The sequence below is a fragment of the Periophthalmus magnuspinnatus genome, chromosome 24 (assembly GCF_009829125.3).
Source record: "Periophthalmus magnuspinnatus isolate fPerMag1 chromosome 24, fPerMag1.2.pri, whole genome shotgun sequence".
Classification (NCBI taxonomy): Eukaryota; Metazoa; Chordata; class Actinopteri; order Gobiiformes; family Gobiidae; genus Periophthalmus; species Periophthalmus magnuspinnatus.
Window position 1 is genome coordinate 693,940 of NC_047149.1, and position 26,437 is coordinate 720,376.

Genomic DNA, 26,437 nt, shown 5'->3' on the forward strand with positions numbered 1-26,437 from the left:
TGTATCCTATTCTTAAAGAACACAGGAGAAACAATAAATGAGCTACACTGGTTGTGGATAAGTTATACATTGATGGACAACTGTTCAGAAAATCCAATGTAACCCCATGGCTGTTTTAAGTTCTCACACCCCAAACTAATGCTGCTTAATGCATAGCCCGCATGGGCCACATGAATCTGAGCCTTTAATCCGAAACTCTTAAGCATACCCATATGTATGTGACATGGAAAGACTGCTCCATCTGGACCCCAAAAGCTATTCATGTAGTTATGTATGTAAATGTATGTTTGCATACATTTACATACATAACTACATGAATGTAAATGTATGTTTGATCTGTATCATTGGTATTTCCCTGCTACTGTGCATTGAGGAAAACAATCCCCTCCCCAACTTTCTCCTAGCATCCCTTAAACTTATATTAAGTAATGCTTACATACCATTGAAAATAAAAGACACTAGCCCTCCCAAATTATGCACATACTCAACTTCACAACCTGGAATGCACGAGGCATGTGTACTGTACAAAAAAGAACAACAATTATGAATCATCTTGCTAAGTTAAAAACAGATATATGCTTTCTTCAAGAAATACACTTGGCAAACACAGAACAACACTATTTAAAAAATAAACTATACAATGCACTATTCTTTTCACCATACAACAGAAAACAATGTGGTGTGGCAATATTAATGCATTACAATATAATATTTTTAATAATAATAATAATTATTATTATTATTATTGTGCTGTATCTGATGCTCTAAACTGAATTTTGTGGTTTTGTGACTCTGACACTAGATCTGTTACCACTCAGACAGATGAAAAAGGGTATTTCCAAATGCAGGCAGTTGGAAATACTATGTTGTAAGCAGTTCAATGGAAACACAGCATCTACTGCTTATTTTTGTGAAGATGAATGTGGACTTCCATGGATAAGGAGAGGGTGAAGGAAAAGTAAGTGGGACACAATAGAAGTTACAATGGTGTCATTTTTAAATGGATTTGTGTTGTTGCCAATGGAAAACTATCCAAGTGTGTCCTCTGTCCTTATCAATCATTATTACTGAGAAAACTGGGTAAAGAGAAATCCTCGGGAGAACCACAATGTAGTAAATATCATGTCCAATGGGTGGACAGGCAAAAGTGCTTGAAAGTAAAGAACTATGTGACCACTATGTGACCATTGTTTTCTGTTTTGTTTTCCTTAGGAAGATCACTTTTATTGTTCTCACAAACCCAGAAGATCCCTCAACATTGACACTTTTATTTATTTTTTTGCCAAATTTGAAAAAAAAAAAAAAAAAAAAAAAATTAAATGTGCTTGTGCTTGTGCTATCTATCTGTCTATTTCTGAAGTATGAAACTGCATAATCCTGTTAATACAAAATTGCTTTATGCATGACAGGTAAATTCTTCATATCATAGAATATTGTTCTTCAATGCAAAATAAAGACTCCGCCCAAAGAGGCAGGATGTAGAAGGTGGGAGGGGCAGACAAGTGTCATAACGCACAAGCTCAGAGCAGAGGCAGACCACAACAAGACCTGATATCAACATGGAACTAAGTTTACTGCAAGTGCTGGAGTGTGAGCAAGTGCTGGGGGTCCTTCGTAGAGATAAGCAGCTCCGAGTCATAGAAGAAGACAGAATCAGGTACCTGCATTATTTGATAGCATCCATAGTCAATTTTTGTCCAGAGCACTTGAATTTATCAAGTTAAAGGTTTTGTGTAATTTAAAAGAAAGGAATGCATAGAAATACATTCTATAATAATATTTTAATATTTAATTTTGTAATATGTCTTTGTGGGTCAGTGGGTTATGTGGTTACTGACCACAATGAAGTTGGAATCTCAGTCAATTCAGTATATGTCTGGTTGCTGCAATAAACTCTGTTTACCCAAATTATCCTGTAATGTGCTAAAAAATAGTCTTCTGAGCAGTAAAGAAGAATCCACTACAAAGCAAAAAGATGATGCATTCAGACATGAGCCATCAAAAATACACCATATGTTCTTCAAAAATATCTACATATCTTCAAATACTTATTGTTATTATAATGTGGCAAGTTTTCCATGATTGCAGACTGCTGAAGCAGGACTTGCAGGAGGTATGTAGAAAAGATGCCAAAATCTCTGGTTGGCAGTATGGCGAAAGGACATGTGCGCGGTGCCAGAGGTCACTGGGGAAGCTCTGGAACAGCGGAGCAGTGTGCCACGGCTGCAGTCATCGAATCTGCTCAAAGTGCCGCATCACTGTCACCACCATAGGCTGGAGATGCAGTGTATGCTTTGCTTACAGGTAACTAGGAACATTCTTATCATGAGACAGTGTTCTCAGAATCCAGCCACAAACCACAAAAGCAAGCAAGAAAAAGAGCTCACTCAGACCTGGAACCGCACTGACTGTTCTCATGAAACTTGTACAGAGTTGTTCTTCATGAGATCCTTGTGTAGGCTTGGATAGAGCGGGGTCAGGCAGGCATTCTATATAAACAAGGTCACTTTGTTAAAATGTGTGTGTGTGTGTGTGCATGTGTGTGCACGCGGGCGTGCGTGTGTGTATGTGTGTGTGCGGTGCAGACTGTGTTGTGCATACAAGTAAACAGATGTATATGCTTTGTGAGGAGACGGACATATACTTGCTGTAATTCTCCTAAATTCTCATTTGCAGAAATGTCAAATTCCAATCTGGAGAGTGGTTCTTGGAGGAAAGGTCAAAGAAATTCCCTACCACAGGTCATTTTGCTAAAATTTTAAATAAAAATCTATCTTTATTCTTAATCATGTTGCATATGCAATTTTAATCATTTATATATATATATATATATATATATATATATATATATATATATATATATATATATATATATATATATATATATATATATATATATATATGCAAGAAAAACTGAACCATTTGGGATTATGTGGAGTTTTGCATGAATTGGTCATAAAATGTGCTCTGAACTTCAAAGTCACAATAGAAAAACACAGTCTGCTTAATAATACTACACAAACAGTATATGTTTTTATGCATTTATTGAACATAACATGTAAACATTCACAGTGCAGGGTGGATAAAGTATGTGAACCTTTGGACTTAATAACTGATCGACCCTCCTTTGGCAGCAATAACCTCAACCAAACATTTCCTGTAGTTGCAGATCAGACCTGCACAACGATCTGGTGTAATTTTGGACCACTCCTCTTCACAAAAGTGTTTCAATGTAGCAATATTCTTGGGATGTCTGGGGTGAATCGCTCTTTTCAGGTCATGCCACAGCATTTCAATCGGGTTGAGGTCAGGACTCTGACTGGGCCACTCCAGAAGGCGTATTTTGTTCTGTTGAAGCCATTCTTTGGTGGAATTACAGGGTCATTGTCCTGTTGCATCACCCATCCTCTCCGGAGCTTCAGTTGGTGGACAGATGGTCTAATGTTTTCTTGCAAAATGTCTTGATAAACTGTGGAATTCACTTTACCATCAGTGACAACAATCCGTCCAGGTCCTGAGGCAACAAAGCAGCAACAAACCTTGATGCTCCCTCCGTCATGTTTTACAGTGGGGATGAGGTTTTCATGTTGGTGTACTGTGCCTTTTTTCTCCACACATAGTGTTGTGTATTTTTTCCAAACAACTTAATTTTGGTTTCATCTGTCCACCGAATATTTTGCCAGTAGTGCTGTGGAACATCCAGATGCTCTTTTTCTAACTTCAAACATGCTGCAATATTTTTTTGAACAGTAATGACTTCCTCCATGGTCTCCTCTCATGTACTCCATTCTTGTTTAAGGTTTTCCTTTTTGTAGATGTGTCAATAAAAATGTTAGCATGTGCCAGAGATTTCTGTAAGTGCTCTTGCAGACATCTTTACAGGACGACCACGCCTAGGGAGAGTGCTGAACTTTTCCATTCGTAGACGTAGTCTGTCTTACCGTGGACACATGAACATCAAGGCTTTTGGAGATACTTTTGTAACCCTTTTCCAGCTTCATGCAAGTCAACAATTCTTGATTGTATGTCTTCTGAGAGCTCTTTTCTGCGAGGCATGGTTCACATCAGGCAGTGCTTCATGAATCAGAATCAGAATCAGAAGACTTTTATTGCCATAGTCTGTGAACACAGTTCACAAACTAGGAACTTGCTTCGGTGAAAAAGTGCAACATAAACACACTGAATAAATACAAATAAGGGCATGCACAAAGTTAAACCCAAAACTGGTGTATGTTTTTAAAGGGCAGGACAATGTTCAGCAACACATCCAGTATCATCACACTGATTGGACTCAAGGTTGGCTCACTCCTGGCTCCAATTAGCTCTTGGAGAAGTCAATAGGTTAGGGGTTCACATACTTTTTCTACCTTGCACTGTGAATGTTTACATGTTATGTTCAATAAAAACACAAAAACATACATTGTTTGTGTAGTATTATTGTAAGCAGACTGTGTGTCTGTTCTATTGTTGTGACTTAGATGAAGTTCAGAGCACATTTTATAACCAGTCATGAAACCACATAATCCCAAAGTGTTCACATACTTTTTCTTGCAATTGTATGTGTGTGTGTGTGTGTATATATATATATATATATATATATATATATATATATATATATATATATATATATATATATATATATATATATATATATATATATATATATATATATATATATATATATATATATATATATATATATATATATATATATATATATAATTTTATTTTTTTTAAATAGCCAAAATGTTGATTAGATAACAGTTTTATTATTGTAGGCTTTCTGTTGCATTGCAATGTCAGTAATCCCTCCCGAAAGGATACATTGCAAAAAAATGTATTATGTCAACAGGACAAAAATTTTGAGAGTACCTTATCCAATTCTCATAAGGCTCTCGTAAGTTAACGCCCTAAATATCTTTCTGAGGGGCAGAGCTAACTGAAACTAACACACCCTAATGGTTTACAGTAAGTTCATTCAATTAAACTATCCTAAGATATGAACATGAATCCTATCCTAGCAAAGACAACACAAAGCAGATTAGTAATTTAATCAATAATTAGTAATAAGCAGTGTTTTGAGACTACTATCTATGTGAAGTGAGAAATGTTCTAAATGATTTGACTACCATTAAGTCAAATAAATGTTTCAGTTGACAGAATAACATTTTCTTGGCATTGCAATATTCCACAGTTTTCTTTACCTGCAGGCAAAAATGAGAGCATAGGAGAGAGGCTGCTGAAGACCTATGGTGTGCTGAGGTAATCCTGGAGTCTTTATGTCTCATTTGAGTTCATTTTGTGGTTATGATTTTCTCTTGTGCGGTTTTACAGTCATATAGCCGTTGTGCCACCAACACCTCCTCCTCATTTGGATTGTGCTTTTCTCAGCAAGTCTGGTGTATGTAAATATTATTTAACAATTATAATTAACTGCATAATTTATCATTGCAATGCAAAACAATTTGTATAAGGCCAAGTATGATACATTCTGTTGGCAGAGCTTAAAAAACGGGAAACCTTTGAGAAGCTCCATGGAGGATTTGATGCTTTCTGTCTCCAGTCATACAAAGAGTAAGTACATTTTACACAAGCCTTGCACTTCAAAAAGTATTTCTAGTAATATTCAATATGTAATCGATGAGTAATTGAGCTTTTACACTGTCTGGCAAACACAAAAAACAAAAACAAAAATGCCACCACCAAAATAACAGGTCACACTCTTATATTTGGTTGGACCACCTTTAGCTTAGATTATGACACGCATTCACTGTGGCATTGTTTCGATGAGCTTCTGCAATGTTACAAGATTTATTTCCATCCAGTGTTGCATATATTTTTCACCAAGATGTTGCATTGATGATGCTAGAGTCTGACCTCTGCACAAAGCCTTCTCCAGCACATCCCAAAGATTCTCTATGGGGTTAAGGTCTGGACTCGGTGGTGGCCAATCCATGTGTGAAAATGATGTCTCATGCTCCCTGATCCACTCTTTTACAATTTGAGCCCAGCGAATCCTGGCATTGTCATCTTGGAATATGCCCGTGCCATCAGGGAAGAAAAAAATCCATTGATGGAATAACCTGGTCATTCAGTATATTCAGGTAGTCAGCTGACCTCATTCTTTAAGCACATACTGTTACTGAACCTAGACCTGGAGGAGGCTCATACCTATTTGCTTAGTTATATCCAGGTGGCAACTTTTTTTTTTTGGCCAGGCAGTGTATTTTAGGGCATTATTTTGTGGGTAAACTGACATTTTTATCTTGGCCACAGTAACATACACCATTCAAATCTACTGACAATAATTCTCTCATCTGCATATAAGTCATCAGATTTTACATTGATAACAAAGACTCGCAGTTACAGTTATCAGTGATAAATTCCACTTGTAGTGATTATACAGTCCTTAAGTATTTACTTTTTTAACTGACATTGTTTTATGACATTGTATTTATGTACTGCAGAGAAGTCAATATCAGAAAATGATGTGAGGCATGATCACCTTAAAGTGGAAAACTTCAAGAAATCATTCCATCTGACTGTTCAGAAAAGTTTATCTGACACGGACATCAGAAGAAGTCTCAAAGTAAGGAAATATGGCATTGCATTAAGTCTGACAACATTAGGGAGTGGTGATTGTAAATGCTGGAACACTACACCTTTTTTTCTGGAGAATATCTTCAAGAATTCAGAACATTTGAAACTTTTGCTTATTTTCAACAACTTTACAGTCCCACATAAAATAACTCTTGCTACATTAAAATGTAGATATGTGCACCAAAGGACTGGTCCAAATCCCTACTTTCCTTGAAAAACACAACTTTAATCCATCTTCATGATATCAAAACTGCTTTTGATATCAGTATCTAAAACACAGTGATCAACTATTTAAACACAGATAACAAGTGCAACACTCTCTTTGTACATACTATAGTCTGTCTAAATAAATACTGCACTTTTATCAAACCTGAAAACCTGTGTCAACTAGGTTTACATTTAGAGACTTGAGTTCAAGTATTTGTTCAGATACTAATTGTTGAATGATATTTGACACATATTTACAGCGTATGCCACACTCAAAATGCATTTGTCAAAACAATTCATACAAATATCAAAATCTACTGTATGTATTGCAAAATCTGATAACTTGCTCAAAATCTTTAGTTCATTTTAAAAAATGAAGTATTTCCCCATGTTTTCATATTATGCACAGGCCAAACATGTGAGGCTTGTGTTGGAAATATGTACTTAAGACGAAACAGGGTTTGTAATGGATTGCAATATCATTTACTGACACCATTTTAGCCTTTTCACTCCTCTGAATTGATTGGTGCAGTGCATTCCATACAGTTCCCCTCTCAATCAATCTGAATGTTTCCTTATGTGCTCTGTTGTTTATCCACCACCACAATGTTCAGTTGGTACTTTTTGTGGAAGTCCCACAGAATCTTGGAGAGGGAAGGTAATCCACACAGAAGGGGTCTCTCTCCTAGAACAAACAATAGCATTGAAGACAGCTACAAGTACCTTGGTATTCCACCAGCAAATGGCAACCTTGAAGAGGAAACAAGGAAAGCAGACATGGCCAAATACCTCAGACAGCTGAATGGTAAGAACAAGATCCAGGCAATAAACAGCTACCCCCTGCCAGTAATCCGATACCCAGCAGGAATCATAAGCTGGCCAAAGGAGAGGACGTACAGACCACAGATGTTAAGACCCAAAAACCCAAATTCAGCACCCTGAGACAGTATGCAAGCCCTAAGAGAGGAGGCCGAGGACTAGTGAGTGTGAGAGCCACAGTCCAGGATGAAACATCCAAGATCCATAAGTACATGAAGGACAAGGCCCCAACAGATGATGTGCTCCGTGACAGTGGAGTGCAGAGGAAGAGGTGCTGGAGGAACCATCATGGAAGGACAAGCCCCTGTATGGGATGTACCACCGGAACATAACTGAAGTGGCTGATATCAAGAAATCCTACCAATGGCTTGAGAAAGCTGGACTGAAGGACAGCACAGAGGCACTCATCATGGCTACATAGAAGCAAGCCTTGAGCACCAGAGCAATAGACACAGTCTGTGTAGAGTAAGGACTGTAAACCCCAAGGTCAAGGTGGGAAACACCTTCAAAGGCAATGGAGAATCATCGAGCCAAGATCCTGTAGGACTTCCAGATACAGACTGACAGAATGGTGATGGTGAACCAACCAGACATTGTGGTGGTAAATAAACAACAGAGCAAAGCCGTTGTGGTGGACATCGCCGTACCAATTGATTTACAATGTAAATCTCATGATTAAAAAAGGGGAAACTGAAGCTAGTTTTAATTGTATTGAATGAAGAAAATGCTATGGCAGAAAGAGGCATAAGTGAGCACATAATTCAAAGTCATCATATTCTGTAGGCCTGTGCGTGTACATACAGAGCATGAACAATGCAGTCCTTCTGCTCAGACTCTAAACTCCCATTTACATCATAGAATTGTGTTAGGAATAAGAGGCTTGAATGGTAAATCATGTGCTCACAACAGGCTCACACATAATCGTAATTTAGCAAATGGCTTAGTGTACTTTGTGTTTTTCAAACATTCTGAATTGTTTTGTCTTTTGAGAAGTTTTACAAAGAGTGCAGGATTTTTCCAGATTTCTTTGGACTGGACAGTATTTTTGCTGTTGTATTTATCATGAAGATGAATTCTGTGAAATTGTGAAACAAAAGCCATTTACTTAGAGATTTAGATTTTGGCTACTCATAAATTGTTGATTTGTGTGACATGTTTGTGTTTCTATATTACAAAGTAACAGATTATGGGACACCATAGTGTACAATGTGAAGAACTGCATTGAAGTGAATTCAATGAAAGTGTATGTTTCAGTGTGAGAGCTGTGTCAAGTGAGGGTAAGAATCAAAAATTGTGTGAACTTATAAGAAGTATTCCTCCATTTTCTGCGCAGGCTCAGATTATTTGGTGTCAGTAGTAATATTATGCTCATTTTCTACAGAGCTACCATTGAGTCGGTGCTAAGATATGGAATCACCAGCTGGTTTGGAAACTTGCTGGTCAAATCAAAAACCCAAATTTTAAATCTGGTGAGGACAGCAGGGAAAATTATGGGGTGTGCTGTCCCTCTGAGCCCTCAAGAAATTTACAAACAGGCCATGAGGAGACAGACCAGGAGCATTCTCTCTGACCCGACACATGTGTTGTACCCTGAGTATGAACTGTTGAGTTCAGGGAGGAGGTACAGGGTACCACGGTGGAGATACAACAGATATAGACATTCATTTGTGCCTGTTTCGGTGGAACTGCTAAATGATAAATGATGTAGAAATGAGTGTGTGTGTTGAGAGAGATGTACTGCACCCTGGGTATGGTTTTGTTTGTTTTTTGTGGTGTGAGCAGCCCATTGGTCCAAGAAAAATTTCTCCTAAGGGAGACAAATAAGGAAATCTTGAATCTTGAATTCTAACCGATATGACAAACAATTTTTTTTTAAATCACACAAAAGAACTGCAATAACATGCATCCAGGGATGTTTCTCCTTCAGTCATCTTGCAAACAATAATAATAATAGTGTCTTAACCCTTCATCATAACACTCTTCTGTTTGTGCATCAGCTGTAGTAGCATTAGCCACTAGGCACTCCCTCCTGGCTGCCAGCTCTCCTACTCACTCCTATTCGAAATCCAACAGGAGGCTCTCTCTGCCTCCCAGAGTCTTTGTACTGCCTTAGCCCAACGGCTGTCGGCAGTTTCCAAAGTGACTGGGCTGGGACTACCACCTCCACAGTGTTGTCACTGCCACCCTTTTCTTGACAATCCTGCACCAGCTCCCTGGAGCATTAAGATTGTCATTCAAAAGCCTCTTGAAAAATAAAATAAATAAAAGTCTTATAGAGAACTTTTATAAATGGAGCCAAGAAAACATCTCATCCTAAACACTTCGAAAACAAAAGATATGTCATAAGATAGTCAATGACTTAAGCCGTGACACACCCTCACCTCAAACTTTGACCATCAGTGGGGAAGATATTAAAATAGTGTCCACCTATAAATACCCTGGGATGCATCTGGACAACAAGCTGGACTGGTCCACAAATACAGATGCACTTTATATGAAAGGCCAAAGCTGGCTATATTTTCTAAGAAAGCTAAGGTCTTTTAGTAAACAAAAAACTTATGCATACTTACTGCATATGTTTTATCAGGCAGTAATGGCTAACTCTGTTTTTTATGCTGCAGTTTAAAAAAAAAGAGATCTTAGGTACAACTACAGGAAGTAGTTTAGAGACTCTGGTAGTGAGGTGAGGTAGTGGAGCAGCGAACACTCACCAGGATAAATGTTATACTGAACCACATGGACCTTCCCCTGAATTCAGCTTCTGAACAAAAGAGAACAGACAGTTTGAGTCTGAGATCAGTGAGTTGCAGGACAGAACATCACAAGAACTCCTTCTTCCCAACTGCCATGAGACTATACAATAACAGGTTTATGACAGATGCAGAGGATTTGATAAGACCTACAATCTGAATTTCCTTTTGATTTTTAGTTGTTTTTTTCACACCCCTCCTCCCATAAACATATCAAGCTCCAAGTTCTTAGCAATGTTCCAGAAATGTGCTAAAACAAAACCTGTGGCAACCGAAAGTTGATCATCAGAACAAGTGTGATGAATGTTGGAATTTGACTTACTAGCTCAGTGAAGTACACTGAGAATGTACAGAAACAAACAATGTACAGAGACATTAAGCTCATAAAAAACTGAGATGTTCCATATTGAATTATAGCTAAATAAAAAAAAAAAAAAAAGCTATAGCTAGTTTCCATCTGTGGGATACATTATTATGCATCATCACACATATACAAACACACATTTCAATCATAGATTTTCAAAATCATGAGTTAGCTTCATCTTATAAAAACCTACCATTTCTACATTTCACTCTTACATCACTCTATAGATTCAAAATATACAATTGAACTGAACATTTCTTTGTTACTTTGAATAATTGTATGGGCTCACTACATACATTTTTTTCAGCTTTTCAAAGTGCCCAGTCTTCCAAATGTGTTTAAGAAAAGCAGAGAGAGCGACACAGAGAGTTCGTCCACAGGAGGAGAGGACAACGCCTCTTTCACTTCAGTGGGTTTGAGAACATTCTGACTTCCTGTCACGTTACACAAGAAAGATGAAAGATTTGAACCAGTGACAGGACTGTTGCAACACAGTTTAAAGATCAGTCAACGGTTTCTGTAGAAAGTACAAATGAAAAGGCAAATTACTACTTAATATGATTGTAATTGCAATTTTGATAAATATTTATTAATACTACTATATATATATATATATATATATATATATATATATATATATATATATATATATATATATATATATATATATATATATATATATATATATATATATATATATTCTAAATCTTGATTTTCAAATTATAATTTAACTAAGTTAAGGCTAACTTTTTTTTTTACTTGTTGAATCATTACTATTTTTTAAATTAAACAAGCTTGTTTGCAGTATTGATAGGTAACAGTTACCTCTACGTATGTCATATCTGCAGCCCATGTCCAACGAGGAAGTAAAAGTGTCAAAAAATCATGGCAATGCTAACTAAATCATAAAAAATTTAATGACTAGCTGAACAGATTAATCAGTAAATGTGATGCCACAAACACTATCAAATATCTTGGTTGAGGGGTAATGGAAACTTATTTACCCAAGACCAAATGTAATAAAGGGGCCCTCTAAAAGTCTGTAATCTGAATTTTGTGACTGTTTAGGTTACAAGTATTTAAGTAAATTAAAGTTTTCATAGGCATTTACATTTGTTGTTAGTAATGGTCCCATAGACTTTTTCATATTTGAATTACAGCTCTGTGGTGACTGATATACATTATGTAATTTCATTACAAAAACATAGAAATAACAAAAATATATAGTAAATGAAATGATGTGTCTCATTAGTCATATAGCTGATTAGCCCCTAGCAACCTTTTAAAGTTACACCTCACACATTTGTTTTCCTTGGTTGCTTCAGGGCAACTGTGGCAGCGTGAGCACGGACTGTGGAGCCATGGATGCCCTCACTGTAGCAGGCGAACTAGAGCTGGCTGTAACCTACAACAACACAACATCCTGTTTGGAGATTACTGTGGGCGCCTGTCGAAATCTCACTTGTGGAGACACCAAAAAGAAGAAATGTAACGTGTACGTACACTTTCCATGTGTATGGCCTATTTTCAGATTTTTATGTAGATTTTTTTTCTCCCATTGGCCCTATGACAATCAAAGTGTGAGGTGACGCTACAGAGTCATCTTTCATTATCTTTTTCCTCAGGGTCTTCACATAAATGAGAGATTATTGAGTTCTAATTTTTGATAACAGCTGGTGGCATGTCCGGGTTTGTTTAGTGCTTGATTGATAGTACCTCACTGGGACGTTGTCCTAATAACACTAATATATATATATATATATATATATATATATATATATATATATATATATATATATATATATATATATATATATATATATATATTTTTTTTTTTTATTTATTTTTTTTTTTTTTGTAACTTTTTTTTTAACTTTTTTTTCCTCAATTTTTTATGCCTAAACAGTAAAAGTTAGCATGATGGGACTTTATCACATTGTTCTCCATTATGAAGACTCTCTTTGTAAATTGTTTCACAAGTCCACGATAATAGATTGGCTTTTACGATTAAAAAATAAATAAATAAATAAATAAATAAATAAATAAATAAATAAATAAATAAATAAATAAATAAATAAATATATATATATATATATATATATATATATATATATATATATATATATATATATATATATATATATATATAACTTGAAGGGGGCGCTATCGTGTTTTCATTATTATTTTTTTTTTGACATTTTGTTGAAAAATCACCATGACCACGACCAACGTTTTATTTAAAAAGTTAATTGATATCCTTTTATTGCACATGAGTCTTGTGTCTTTTGGCCATGTAAGTATTTTTGATGAAAACTGTTGGAGGAGATGTCAAAAGATTATGACGATTTTGTCGATCTATGTAAAAATCAGATGTCAAATCAATGTCAGGACTTGGCAAAAATAATATTATGGCCCTGTCCCAAACTGTACAGGGATTAGGGTTAGTCGGCCATATTGGACCTTGAATGGGACCCAAAAAAATGTCTTTGTTACAGGCATTTGAAATTTGGCATATACTTAACAATACTAATACCATACTGAACAAAAAAGCCAATGAGAACTTACCTCTATTTTCAACCATCATGGCAATGTCCATTTGTTATAGAAATACATTGGTTTTGGTTCACTGATATGAAAAAAAATTATGGGTCATGTAAACTGGGAAGAGCGGCACGAACTTCACAGTGGCAGGTACTCTGTGGTCACATTTATTTATTTATTTATTTATTTATTTATTTTGCTTTTCTGTGAAGCACTTTGGTCAGCTGAAGTTTTTTTTTTTAAATGTGCTGTGTAAATACATTTTTACTGAACTGACAAAATTCAAAAATTCAATTCATTTTCAATTCATTTTATTTTTGGAATGCCCAAAATCACAACAACAGTTGTCTCGAAGGGCGTTCATGTTTTGGTTGATGGGGGAAACCGGAGTACCCGGAGGAAACCCATCCAGACACGGGGAGAAACATGAAAAACTCCACACAGAAAGGCCTGGGTGACCCGGGGATCCAACCAAACCTTCTTGTTGTGCGGCATGAAGATTGCCACTCAGCCACCGTGCTGCCTACACACAAAAACAAACAGGAAAAATCAGAGAAAACAAGAGGAGGAGGGAGGGGGGCGGAGGAGGGCCAGGTGAGGAGGAGGAAGAGAGCCAGGCGAGGAGGAGAGGGAGGCGGGTGGAGGAGGGCCAGGCGAGGAGGAGGAGAGGGTCCAGCTGTCATCAGGGCATCTGAAAGAGTTACACTCCACAGGGGGAGTGGGACAGGGGACAACATGTGAATAGCATTGCTGATGAGAAAATAGGACAAAGCAGAGGATAGTGCTCAGGTTGCCATACTTCCCCCAGCTAGTTACCTCCTACTGCAGCCTATCTTATCCCGGGTTTTAATGTCCCTAACTCCCTCACTATGTAACCTGGTCTATACCGAAGAGGAAGGTTTTAAGCCTGGTCTTAAATACAGAGACTGTGGGGGCCTGTTTAACATCAGCAGGGAGTTGATTCCATAGCACAGGAGCTTGGTAACTGAATGCTCTCCCTCCCACTGTACTTTTGGACACTCTAGGAACCACTAATAGTCCTGCATTCTGAGAGCGGAGTACTCTGTTGGGCTGGTACGGGACAATAGCATCTTGCAGATAGGATGGGGCCATACCGTTTAGGGCTTTGTATGTCAGGAGGAGGACTTTGAATTTGATTCTAAGCTCGACAGGAAGCCAGTGCAGATATTTTAGTACAGGACTGATGTGGTCTCTTCTTTTAGTTCCTGTTAGGACTCTGGCCGCTGCATTTTGGACCAACTGGAGGCTCCTTATAGTACTTTTGGGGCAGGCGGCGAGCAGAGAATTACAGTAATCAAGTCTAGAAGTAACAAATGCATGGATGAGTTTTTCAGCATCGTTTTTAGGTAAAATATTTCTAATTTTAGTTATATTTCGAAGGTGAAAGTATGCGGTTTTACAAGCTAGGTTTATATGGGCTGTGAATGAGAGATTTTGATCAAATAGGACTCCAAGATTTTTTACAGTAGGGCTAGAAGCTACACATTGTCGAGTGAGATTATCTGGTCCGACAGAGAATCTCTTAATGTTACCCAATGGCAACATATACAGAGTAAATAGGATTGGACCAAGCACAGATCCTTGTGGAACACCACAGGCTACTTTAGAACAGGGAGAGGTGCTCTGGTTTATACTAACAAACTGGTACCTATCTGATAGATAGGATTTAAACCATTTGAGGGCGGTCCCTCTGATTCCAATGTCACATTCTAACCTCTGCAGTAGAATGTTGTGATCAATGGTGTCAAACGCTGCACTGAGGTCCAGTAGGACCAGGACTGAAGCCAGCCCGTTATCAGCAGCTAGTAGTAAGTCATTTGTTACTTTAAGCAGTGCAGTCTCCGCGCTGTGGTGAGCTCTGAATCCAGATTGAAATTTTTCAAATATATTATTGTCCTGCAGGTGGCAGCAGAGCTGTTTCACCACCACTCGTTCTAGAATTTTTGAGAGGAAAGGAAGATTAGAGATAGGTCTGTAGTTGGCTAGTTCATCAGGATTTAGGTTAGGTTTTTTCAAAAGGGGTTTAATCACAGCATACTTAAAGGACTGAGGAACGTAGTCATTTTCTAACGACATATTTATTATGTTATGGATGGAATCTATCAGGGACGTGCGTTCAGGGGAGGCAGGGGAGGCAGAGCCTCACCTGTCATCATGACAAGTAAAAAAAATAAATAATTATAACATCAAATTTATATTAATATTTGTCCACTGATTTTTATGTACAACTCATTTCGAACATTTTTTATTGTCAAAATCGACGAATTTCCCTATTACCTGTTTAAATACAGGGATGAAACGAGAGGTGCGGCAGCAACGAGTCAAGCCTCACCTCTGAATGCGCCATCCATTACAAACTGGGTTGATACATGCAATTGGCCCGTGCTGCTTGCCATATATCTGCATGTTTCCAATATAATGTTTGCAGATACGTTTATTTGACCTGAGTTTCCACTCTGGCTAATGTCTTTATTAACCATTAAAGTTTAATGTTTGTTAGTGACATATTTGGTTTTGCTGATGGAAAATAAAACCGCGGTGAAAAGGCGCAGGGTGAGGCAGATAGTTCTCTGCCGCACTGAAGAGGGCGTACGTGAGCCAACGGGTACGTGTGCTGTTCTTCTACGCAGAGGCGCCAGGCCCAGGCGAGTCAAGTGCGATCGGTTTTATTTGCTAGCTACGCCGGACTGCCAAAATGGAAGAGGATTATATATCGAAGCTTAAAAATTTCTCAAAACTGGACTTTCAGTCAAAAGTGGACGTGATTAACACGGGTAGACCAACACCGGAGCTTAAAGGTTTGCTTCAAACTTCGGGACAGAAGATAACGCGCTCTTTTCAAACGGAGTGGTACACCCGAAAAGAGTGGCTGTGTGGCTGTCCTTCGACAAAACGTCTTTACTGCTTCCCCTGCCTTCTGTTCTCAACTTGTGACAATGTCTGGACTAACACGGGATATTGTGACATGAAAAATTTACCACGAAGCCTCAGCAAACATGAGAGATCGACCACTCACATCCAAAGCCAAATTGCTTTAAAAACTTTTGGAAACTCAAGGATCGATTTGGCTTTAAACGAACAGCGGAGGTTCAACGTTAGCATCCACAATGCCAAGGTAAAGGAAAACCCTGCATTGACCCACCCAACTCTGCGTTGAAAAGACTGAAAACATACAATTGGAATAGGACCGATTCAGGACGACTTTCCTCCCTGGCTATCATCTCCATTGAGGCGGAGAGACTTTTAAAACTAAAGGAAAATACGGAGGACTTTTACAACAAAGTAACGGAGGTTTTCGTGGCGAAGGACAGGTGCATGGACTTCATCTACAAATAAAGGTAAGACACAAACAGTTTTCATTTCAATCTTATAAAAAAGACGTTAGACTAAGAAAAATAGAATAGAATATTTGACTCTGGAGAACCCACGGGGTCAAATTTGGTGTCTGTGATTGACGTCTGTGGTTTTGTACACCACTCTATACGTCTCATTTATGTTGAAATTCTCAATTCTCATTTGATCTCGGTTCAGGTTGGGGCTGATCAGTTTTTTTCCCACGAAATGCAGGTTGAAATAATGTTGCTTATTATGAATATTATTTCTGTGCATCGTGTCGAGGCGGGTTCGAAAAATAGAGGCAGCCGCGCGGGGCGGGTAATATTTTGCCGTACATGCGGGGCCCCGCGGGTTGAAAATATCCTGACCCGAGCATCACTACAACACAGGGAGGGTGTAGAGCAAATGCACGTTTTTTTACCTTTACATATCTGTAATATGTACCGTGTGTGTGCGTGCGTGTTTTGATTCAATTCAATTTTTCAATTTAATATTTTATTTCATTCATTAAAACAAAACAATCCGCATAACTGCATACAGTATTACGGCTTTTGTACAATTTTGTTAAGTGAATGAAAGGGCACAGAAGGAAGCAAAAGCTTATAATATCTGCCCCTCATCAACTCTGACTCTTAATTCAATTTCAATTCATTTATTTTTGTAACGCCCAAAATCACAACAACAGTTGTCTCGAAGGGCGTTCATGTTTTGGTTGATGGGGGAAACCGGAGTACCCGGAGGAAACCCATCCAGACACGAGGAGAAACATGAAAAACTCCACACAGAAAGGCCTGGTGACCCGGGGATCGAACCAACCTTCTTGCTGTGAGACATGAGTGATGCCACTCAGTCACCGTGCCGCCAAGACACAAAAAACAAAACAACAGGAAAAATCAGACACAACAGGAAAAATCAGACACAACAGGAAAAATCAGACACAACAGGAAAAATCAGACACAACAGGAAAAATCAGACACAACAGGAAAAATCAGACAACATAAGAAATCGGCCAGGCGAGGAGGAGGAAGACCAGACGAGGAGGAGGAGAGCCAGGCGAGGAGGAGGAGAGCCAGGCAAGGAGGAGGTCCAGCTGTCATCGGGGCATCTGAAAGAGATACACTCCACAGGGGGAGTGGGACAGGGGACAACATGTGAATAGCATTGCTGATGAGAAAATAGGACAAAGTAGAGGATAGTGCTCAGGTTGCCATACTTCCCCCAGCTAGTTACTCCTACTGCAGCTTATCTTATCCCGGGTTTTAATAACCCTAACTCCCTCACTAAGTAACCTGGTCATATGCTATACCGAAGAGGAAGGTTTTAAGCCTGGTCTTAAATACAGAGACTGTGGGGGCCTGTTTAACATCAGCAGGGAGTTGATTCCATAGCACAGGAGCTTGGTAACTGAATGCTCTCCCTCCCACTGTACTTTTGGACACTCTAGGAACCACTAATAGTCCTGCATTCTGAGAGCGGAGTGCTCTGTTTGGCTGGTACGGGACAATAGCATCTTGCAGATAGGATGGGGCCATACCGTTTAGGGCTTTGTATGTCAGGAGGAGGACTTTGAATTTGATTCTAAGCTCGACAGGAAGCCAGTGCAGATATTTTAGTACAGGACTGATGTGGTCTCTTCTTTTAGTTCCTGTTAAGACTCTGGCCGCTGCATTTTAGACCAACTGGAGGCTCCTTATAGTACTTTTGGGGCAGGCGGCAAGCAGGGAATTACAGTAATCAAGTCTGGAAGTAACAAATGCATGGATGAGTTTTTCAGCATCGTTTTTAGGTAAAATATTTCTAATTTTAGTTATATTTCGCAGGTGAAAGTATGCGGTTTTACAAGCTAGGTTTACATGGGCTGTGAATGAGAGATTTTGATCAAATAGGACTCCAAGATTTTTTACAGTAGGGCTAGAAGCTATACTCACATTGTCGAGTGAGATTATCTGGTCCGACAGAGAATCTCTTTGACCAATTCTTATTCACTACATTATACAAAGTCAAGAATTTTTGTGAAGAATGCTGATGAGATATGAAATACCCAGCAGCCAATTCAATAAGCGACCCTTTTTGGTTTATATATTTGTAAATCTGACACTAAAGGAGTCAGTGCCTCACCAACCATGAACCTCACCGCACGTCACTGGAATCTATTATTAGGGGGAGGGCTTCTTTGAGGAGTCTGATTGGAATAGGGTCGAGCATACAGGTTGATGGTTTGGACGACATGATGGCTGAGGTAATCTCCACCTCATCAACAGGAGTAAATTTATCTAATATTATTAGAGGATCCATGTGGGATATTGGCATTACAGACTGGATTAGCTCAGAGCTGATTTTTGGTGTAGCTTTGTTGATTTTGTCTCTAATGGTTGTAATTTTGTAATTGAAGAATTGAAGAAAGTCATCACAACTAATGTTGGAGGGGATAAGAGACTCATTAGCAGTGTGGGAGTTTGTCAGTCTGGCTACAGTGCTGAACAGAAATCTGTGGTTATTTTTGTTTACTTCTATTAGATTTGAATAGTATCTAGTTCGGGCTTTCCGCAGAGTGGCCTTATAAGTGAGCAGGCAGAGCTTCCATGCCTTGAGAGACTGCTCAGAGCGCGAGCGGCGCCAAAGCTTCTCTGTGCGTCTCACATGTTGTTTGAGTGTCCTGAGCTGTAACGTGTACCATGGAGCCGGAGGTCTTGGTTTAATGCTTTTCTGTTTTAGCGGAGCTACAACATCGAGAGCAGATTTTAAGGTGAGCATTGTTCTGTCAACCAATTGATCAGTGACAAAATTATTCTCATTGTCACATGACATATTTTTTAGTAATGGCTCAATAATTTCTTTAAACTCTGTAACCGATTTATCTGATAATGTTCTTTTCATTATTGTTTTTTTCTGCAGGACTGGATAGTCTTTTAGTATAAATTGAAAGGTAATTAAGAAATGGTCAGAGAGTATAGGGTTTTGAGGAAGGACAATTAGATCATTAATCTCAATACCGTAGGTTAGAACGAGATCTAGACTTTGTAACTGGTTTGGGCAATAGCTAGAGTCATATGACTTACACTGTACATCATAAATGAGAGGGCACCGGAAAGCCATTTTAATATTTGCATGTTGTTGCGTTCTGCTTATAAATCCGGCAATGTTTATGAGAGATATAGATTTTGGGTTTTTTTTTAAACTTTAGCAAAATTTACAATTTTGTTAAAAATTGACCATGTCCAAAATCGTATCAAAAACCTAATTGAGAATATTTAATCACACATGGGTTTTATTTATGTATTTTGTTCAAGGACATGATAAGCGTTTGATGGTGTGTGCTTTTGTCAGCCATCATAATATCATTCTTTGCATGTTCTGACATGTTGTATCTTCCATGACAAGTTCTGTTTTTCTATGTTGATTTTTTGGGGGGCTAGGCTCTCATTGGCATGGTAAGTAGTAAACAAGTTCAGATTTTTGCAATTTTCAGTGCTCGGAATTAAATAATGAATTAGTCCCTCACCAGGATATTTCTCGTCCCTTTGCTTGGGCCTAATAATAATAATAATAATAAATAATAATAATAAATAATATTCTGATGCAAGAAAAATATTCCCTTTTTTATATGATAAACTATACATTTTCAGAAAGCACTCGCTCTTTCCTGTATCAAGGTGAGAGTCCCCGGTCACTGACGGGCACGTCACTTCTAGTCAGTGCACTTATGTGGCCTTACAATACTAACAGGCCCTGCTGCTTGGGGCTAATAACAATAATAATAATAATTATTATATTTTGTGCACTATTAATTCACAGGTATGTCCAGGTGTACATCCGCCCCGAGGAGCATGCTAAGCTGAAAACAACAGTGAAGAAACTTACAGCTAATTTAGTCTACAAAGAGGTTTTAAAGGTCCAACTTTGAGCATATGTCTATATCTTTATCTGGATCGGATTTTCTTTATTAATTTCTTTGTGTTTGTTTACAGCATCACATAAAACGCTCCATGTTGATTGGGAAGCATTTGCAGGCCTGTGTTTTCAACTCTGGGAGCCTGAGGAGGAAAGTGTTCTTGGGGGAAGCCCTCATTCCTCTGGATGGGTGGGCTTCGAACAGACCCATTGAGACCTTCCACTGGTATCCCCTGTGTGCAAAGGTAAACTGACTCATTCTTGTACTCATTCTTATGGCCATATCAGATGACATTTTGTCCAACTCAAGGTTTAGTAGTAATATAAAGGTATACTATAAAGTGGAAAACTAAATCCACTTTTTTGCTAGAAAAATGTGATCATGGTGTTGTATTAGCACAGTTTACAGTTCCCAGTCCTCTTTTTGACAGTTTTAGTGCAAACTACTAGTTTTCTCGGGGTCCAGAGGAGCTATCTCAGCGGTGTTGGTACATCCTCTTATGGAGTGGCCATTTAGTTTCTCCAGTGCAACGCTCACTGCACTCTTCACTACACTGAATGGAGTAGACCACATTACTTTGTTTATGGCTCTGGGTTTTGTCTTTTGGATGAAACACTTTTTGTCTTAAAGTGTTTGTAGATAGACCACAAAAATAGACCACAATTTCATACTGTCTTAAAATTCTCTGAAGTTTAATAACTTCAACTATCAATACCAAAAAAGTCACATCAGCAGGACAGAAATGAACCTTTACTGAATAGCTTTAGAATGATCTTAGTACGTGGGGATTACACAGATATAAGACCTCATAATAATATAAAAAGTACTATTATTATGTTTATGTTGAAAATGATATTCTACTGTCAAAACAAGGAGTGTTTTTTTATTATCATTGTGGTACTGAAATCAGTATTGAGTATTAAAGGTATTCCTTAGTATCGAAAGTATCAAGTTTGAAATTGAAACCCAGTCATGGAAACAAAAACATTTGTTCAAATCAGTGCTGCATCATTTACCAAGTTTGTGCTGCATGCACATAGTTGTACTACCACAAGCATGGATTTCAACAGTCCCAAACCCTTTGAGCCCTACTACTAAGGGAACACATCTTTTTCATTGGCATTTGGCACAGTACATACATTTATTTTGTATTTGATGCAATTTTAGATACCATTGTTTATCTCATTGCCAAGCTTTTCTTGTTTCAAATTCATTTTCATTTGACATGAGTAGTAGATTTTATTTACACCACTAGGGGTCATACTTTCCTCATATATATATATATATATATATATATATATATATATATATATATATATATATATATATATATATATATATATATATATATATATATATATATATTTAATAATGCACATAACAGTAAGTATCCCTTTATTTCTGTTTAGAAGTCTGATGACTGGACTACTGGGTGACCACCTTGTCTGGAACATCTGAACCTCACTGTTCACTTTGATCACTGCACAAGTCAAGACATTTCACATTGATGACCCCACCCCACATCTCCACCAGGATGACTCACCTCCATCCACATGTCCTGATTTTTCATCAGCTCATTTCAAAAGGTTACTGTATTAGGGCAAAGCATGTCAAAGACAGGCTGAAGATTGTAAATGTAACCACCAAATCAATTACTATTTGTATCTGCTACTGATGAACATCTGAATTTCCTGCTTTGAGGATCAATTATGTTTTACTGGTCCTCCATCACTCCAGTATGGAACTATATAATTCTAAGAAAAACAAATTGTAGGGTAACTATCTAATAACTCATTGTCTTTGTAGAATAATAGAAGCATTTAAAAACAAATAGGTTCATTATTTCCTGTTTACAAAATATGTACAGCTATGAGTGGAACTTTCAGACAACTAATTCCTTCCTGATTTGAAGGACCTTTCCCCATTCAAAACATATAATATTTTGATATTTTTTTGCTTAATTGCTATGACCACGGAAGATGGTTGAAACCCATGAATATGTAATAGTCTGTTGAAATTGCGACCCCTGGGTGCACTCGTAGCACTGAACTTTACTGTGTAGAGAGTAGTTTACTCCCTCTCCTCTCTCTGAGCAGTGACTCTGACTCTCTGACTTTCCCCAGTCTACAATGGGCTCTTTGTACAGCAGCTGAAAAGTCCTCATTCAATCACTCTACTCTCTACTCTCTCGACCTGTTTTAAAGGAAGACAAGTTGTATTAATCAAAATATTCTATAGGAATTTGTAATAATGCCACCCTTTAAAAATATCACTTTAGTTCATATAGAGTTTGTTGAACTTTGTGCCAGTTTTGGTTTCATGTTGGCATGGCCTCCAGCTTAGTGTTTTTACTTCTCTTTCTAATGCATTACAGTAACTAAATAGTACTGAGGGTTTTTAAATGGTAAATCATGTAAAAAGAAAAAAAGGTTACTTCAGTTAATCTGTGCATCAACAGCAGGCATGACCTCTTTCATACATGAATCAAATGTGATCCAAAATACCTTAGGAACAATGAGTGAATGTACAATAAAATGTCTTTATTTTCTAATACACAGTTATTTTCCAATAAACCATATGTATATGTCATAAGTTGGGAGCAAAATATATAAATCAAAGTTGTTTTTTTTTTTTTTTTTTTTTTTTTTTAATCCACATCCCATATATAATATAAATAAGTAACTCAAGCATGATTTTAAACTATAGCAACATATGGTGTAAATTAAGTATTCAAATAGCAATTTTTTTTTTTTTTCAAACACTAAAAAATAAACATCTTCTAAGTCCTGCCCTAATATGCAATCAACCAATCACAGCCGTTGCTCCAAAATATTGTCTGCAATTGTACATCTTTATATAGAGCAAAACGTGTGCAAAAAATAAAAATAAAAATAATAATAATAATAATAAAGCATTGTATAGGGACTGCACTTTTCTGGTTGAGGGTCCACCATCTGGTTTGCCTGAAATGTTCCTTAGCGTGGCATTTAACGTATCTCTTTCCATTAAGACAAGCAGGTTATGAACCACATTACAATCTGAGTGCATGCTTTTCCTTTTTGACACATGGAATTGAAGAGAGCAAGATAGAAGAGTAGCTTGAAGTGCATATAACAGGTTCAAATGTAAATGTCAAAAAAACATAGCTAACATCATTATATTTCATATTTTGCCCATATATATGTGTGTGTGTGTGTGTGTGTGTCTGTGTTACATAGTTTCTTGTTTTACTTGTTGTACGTGGGCATCAGATATGACATATGCAGACGTAATTCCATACTCATTACCAACAAGGGCCAAAACTATCTATCAAATCTAAATTGCACAATATTTATGATTAGACAAAAATAGATGACAACAATTATATTTTGTGCAATCAGTGTTTAAACTGACAGAAAAATGTGTTGCTTGAGTGTACATTTTCCCTGCGTTTTAGATGGAGCTTGCTGTGTTGAGGTAGAGATATTCACTGCTACATTGTCTATTTTTGTACTTTTTTTCATAAACTGTCACTTGATTGACTACTACTATAAATATTTACCACAGGTACAGCCCCACAAAACCAAGTAATAAAACATGGAAAAACATGCAAAACCTGCCATATGCACTTTAATGCCATACTGTGGATCATTCCAGGTAAAGCAATAACATTTCAATGAATCAATCAAGTTACGGACCCCTCACCAGAAATGTTTTTTTAATGTACCAAAAAAGATCATTTGAATAATAAGATGAATAATGAATAAGATAATTGGACAAAGAAAAAAACTGTTTGGCACTAGATTGTTTACCACACCTCCTGCTGTGCTTTATTCTGCTCTGGTTGCATGAGTCTGTTAGAAAAAGAGATGCAGTCACAAGATTATAAGGCCTCAAACTCGTCGATTCTCTGCTTGGTGTTGCCTTGTCGGATCTGCCGCAGCGTCTTGTACTTGTCCCGTCCCTCTCGCACGTTCTGGCTGTGCAGGATGTCGTTTGCCGTTTTCTTGGATTCATCTCGAGCCTGTGCCAACTCCGAGGTCAGGGCCTGCAAAAAACATGCAAGTTTACTATGATACTCATGCCAGGGCTATCAAACTCATTTTGGGTTGCAGATCACACCCACAGTGTGAGGTCAAGGACTGAACAGAACATAAATTAAGAAATACAAATATAAATACTTAATAAAAATGTATAGTAATTGAATAGTTGTTTGTAGTAGTAGCAGTAGTAATGTAGTACACGCTGTGTAACACTAAAAACAATACAGACTTCAATGATTTGCAAATCCTTTTCAACCTATATTGAACTGAATAAACTACGAAGACATGATATTTAATGTTCAAACTGATAAACTTGATTTTTTTTATGCAAATATTCACTTTCATTTTCATTCAATTTCATTTTCAATTTGATGCCTGCAACATGTTCCAATAAAACTGGGACAGGGACATGTTTACCACTGTGTTGCATCACCTTTCCTTTTAATAACAATCAGTAACCGTTTGGGAACTGAGGACACTTTGAGGGAAGAATCCTTTCCCATTCTTGCTGAACGTGCAACTTCAGTTGCTCGGCAGTCCAGGGTCTCCATTGTCGTATTTTGTGCTTCATAATGCACCATGCATTTTCAATGGGAGAAAGGTCTGGACTGCAGGCAGGCCAGTCTAGTACTCGCACTCTTTTACTATGAAGCCACGCTGTTGTAAAATGTGCAGAATGTGGCTTGGCATTGTCTTGCAGAAATAAGCAGGGACGCCTCTGAAAAATACGTTGCTTGGATCGCAGCATATGTTGCTCCAAAACCTGTATGTACCTTTCAGTATTAATGGTGCCTTCACAGATGTGCAAGTTACCCATGCCATGGGCACTAACACATCCCCATACTATCACAGATGCTGGCTTCTGAACTTTGTGCTGATAACAATCTGGATGGTCCTTTTCCTCTTAGGCTCGCAGGCCACGATGTCCATAATTTCCAAAAACAATTTGAAATATGGACTCGTCAGATCACAGCACACTTTTCCACTTTGCATCAGTGCATCTCAGGTGAGGTCGGGCCCAGAAAAGCCGGCGGTGTTTCTAGGTGTTGTTGATCTATGACTTTCACTTTGCATGGTACAGTTTTAACTTGAACTTGGAGATGGAGCGACAAACTATGCTAACTGACAATGGTCTTCTGAAGTGTTCCTGAGCCCATGTGGTAATATCCTTTACACATTCATGTCTGTTTTTCATACAGTACCGTCTGAGGGATTGAAGGTCACAGACATTCAATGGTTTTCGGTGTTGCTGCTTACGTGCAGAGATTTTTCCAAATTCTCTGAATTTTAAGATATTATGGAACGTAGATAATGAAATCCCTAAATTCCTTGCATTTGTATGCTGAGAAACGTTGTTCTTAGATTGTTGGGCTATTTGCTCACACAGTTGTTCACAAAGTGGTGAAACTCATCTCATCCTTGCTTGTGAATGACTGAACAGGGATGCTCCTTTTATACCCAATCGTGACACTCACCTGTTTCCAATTAACCTGTTCACCTGTGGAATGTTCCAAACAGGTGGATTTTAAGCATTCCTCAACTTTCCCATTCTTTTGTTGCCTCTGTCCAAGCTTTATTGGAACGTGTTGCAGGCATCAAATTGAAAATGAGTGAATATTTGCATAAAAACAATAAAGTTTATCAGTTTGAACATTAAATATCATGTCTTTATATTTTATTTAGTTCCATGTAGGTTGAAAAGGATTTGCAAATCATTGTATTGTGTATTTTTTTGTTGTTGTTGTTGTTTTATACAGTGTCCCAGCTTCATTGGAATTGGGGTTGTAAAAGACAATAGCAGTCTACAGAATTGCTTACTCTATAACAGGTTTCTCAAACGTGTGGCCTCTGGGCCAAATAAGACTACGAAGATCATTTGAGCTAC

The 26,437-nt window shown here is 37.7% G+C and overlaps 2 protein-coding genes across 2 annotated transcripts in view; one reads left to right on the forward strand and one right to left on the reverse strand.

Annotated features, from left to right (window-relative positions):
• Positions 1–1,516: 1,516 nt before the first annotated feature.
• On the forward strand, positions 1,517–23,131 carry sytl3 (synaptotagmin-like 3). Its single transcript, XM_033990924.2, has 12 exons — positions 1,517–1,657; positions 2,089–2,304; positions 2,677–2,741; positions 5,211–5,262; positions 5,335–5,401; positions 5,502–5,574; positions 6,468–6,589; positions 11,048–11,149; positions 12,066–12,235; positions 20,434–20,530; positions 20,607–20,774; positions 21,940–23,131. The coding sequence occupies exons 1-12, from the start codon at positions 1,560–1,562 to the stop codon at positions 21,964–21,966; spliced, it is 1,257 nt and encodes a 418-aa protein (XP_033846815.1). The 5' UTR covers positions 1,517–1,559; the 3' UTR covers positions 21,967–23,131.
• ezrb (ezrin b) overlaps positions 23,056–26,437 on the reverse strand; it is a 37,524-nt gene continuing 34,142 nt past the window's right edge. Inside the window, exon 13 of the mRNA XM_033990960.2 lies at positions 23,056–24,557. Coding sequence (XP_033846851.1) covers positions 24,393–24,557 — 165 coding nt within the window. The 3' untranslated portion in view covers positions 23,056–24,392. The remainder of the gene's footprint in view (positions 24,558–26,437) is intronic.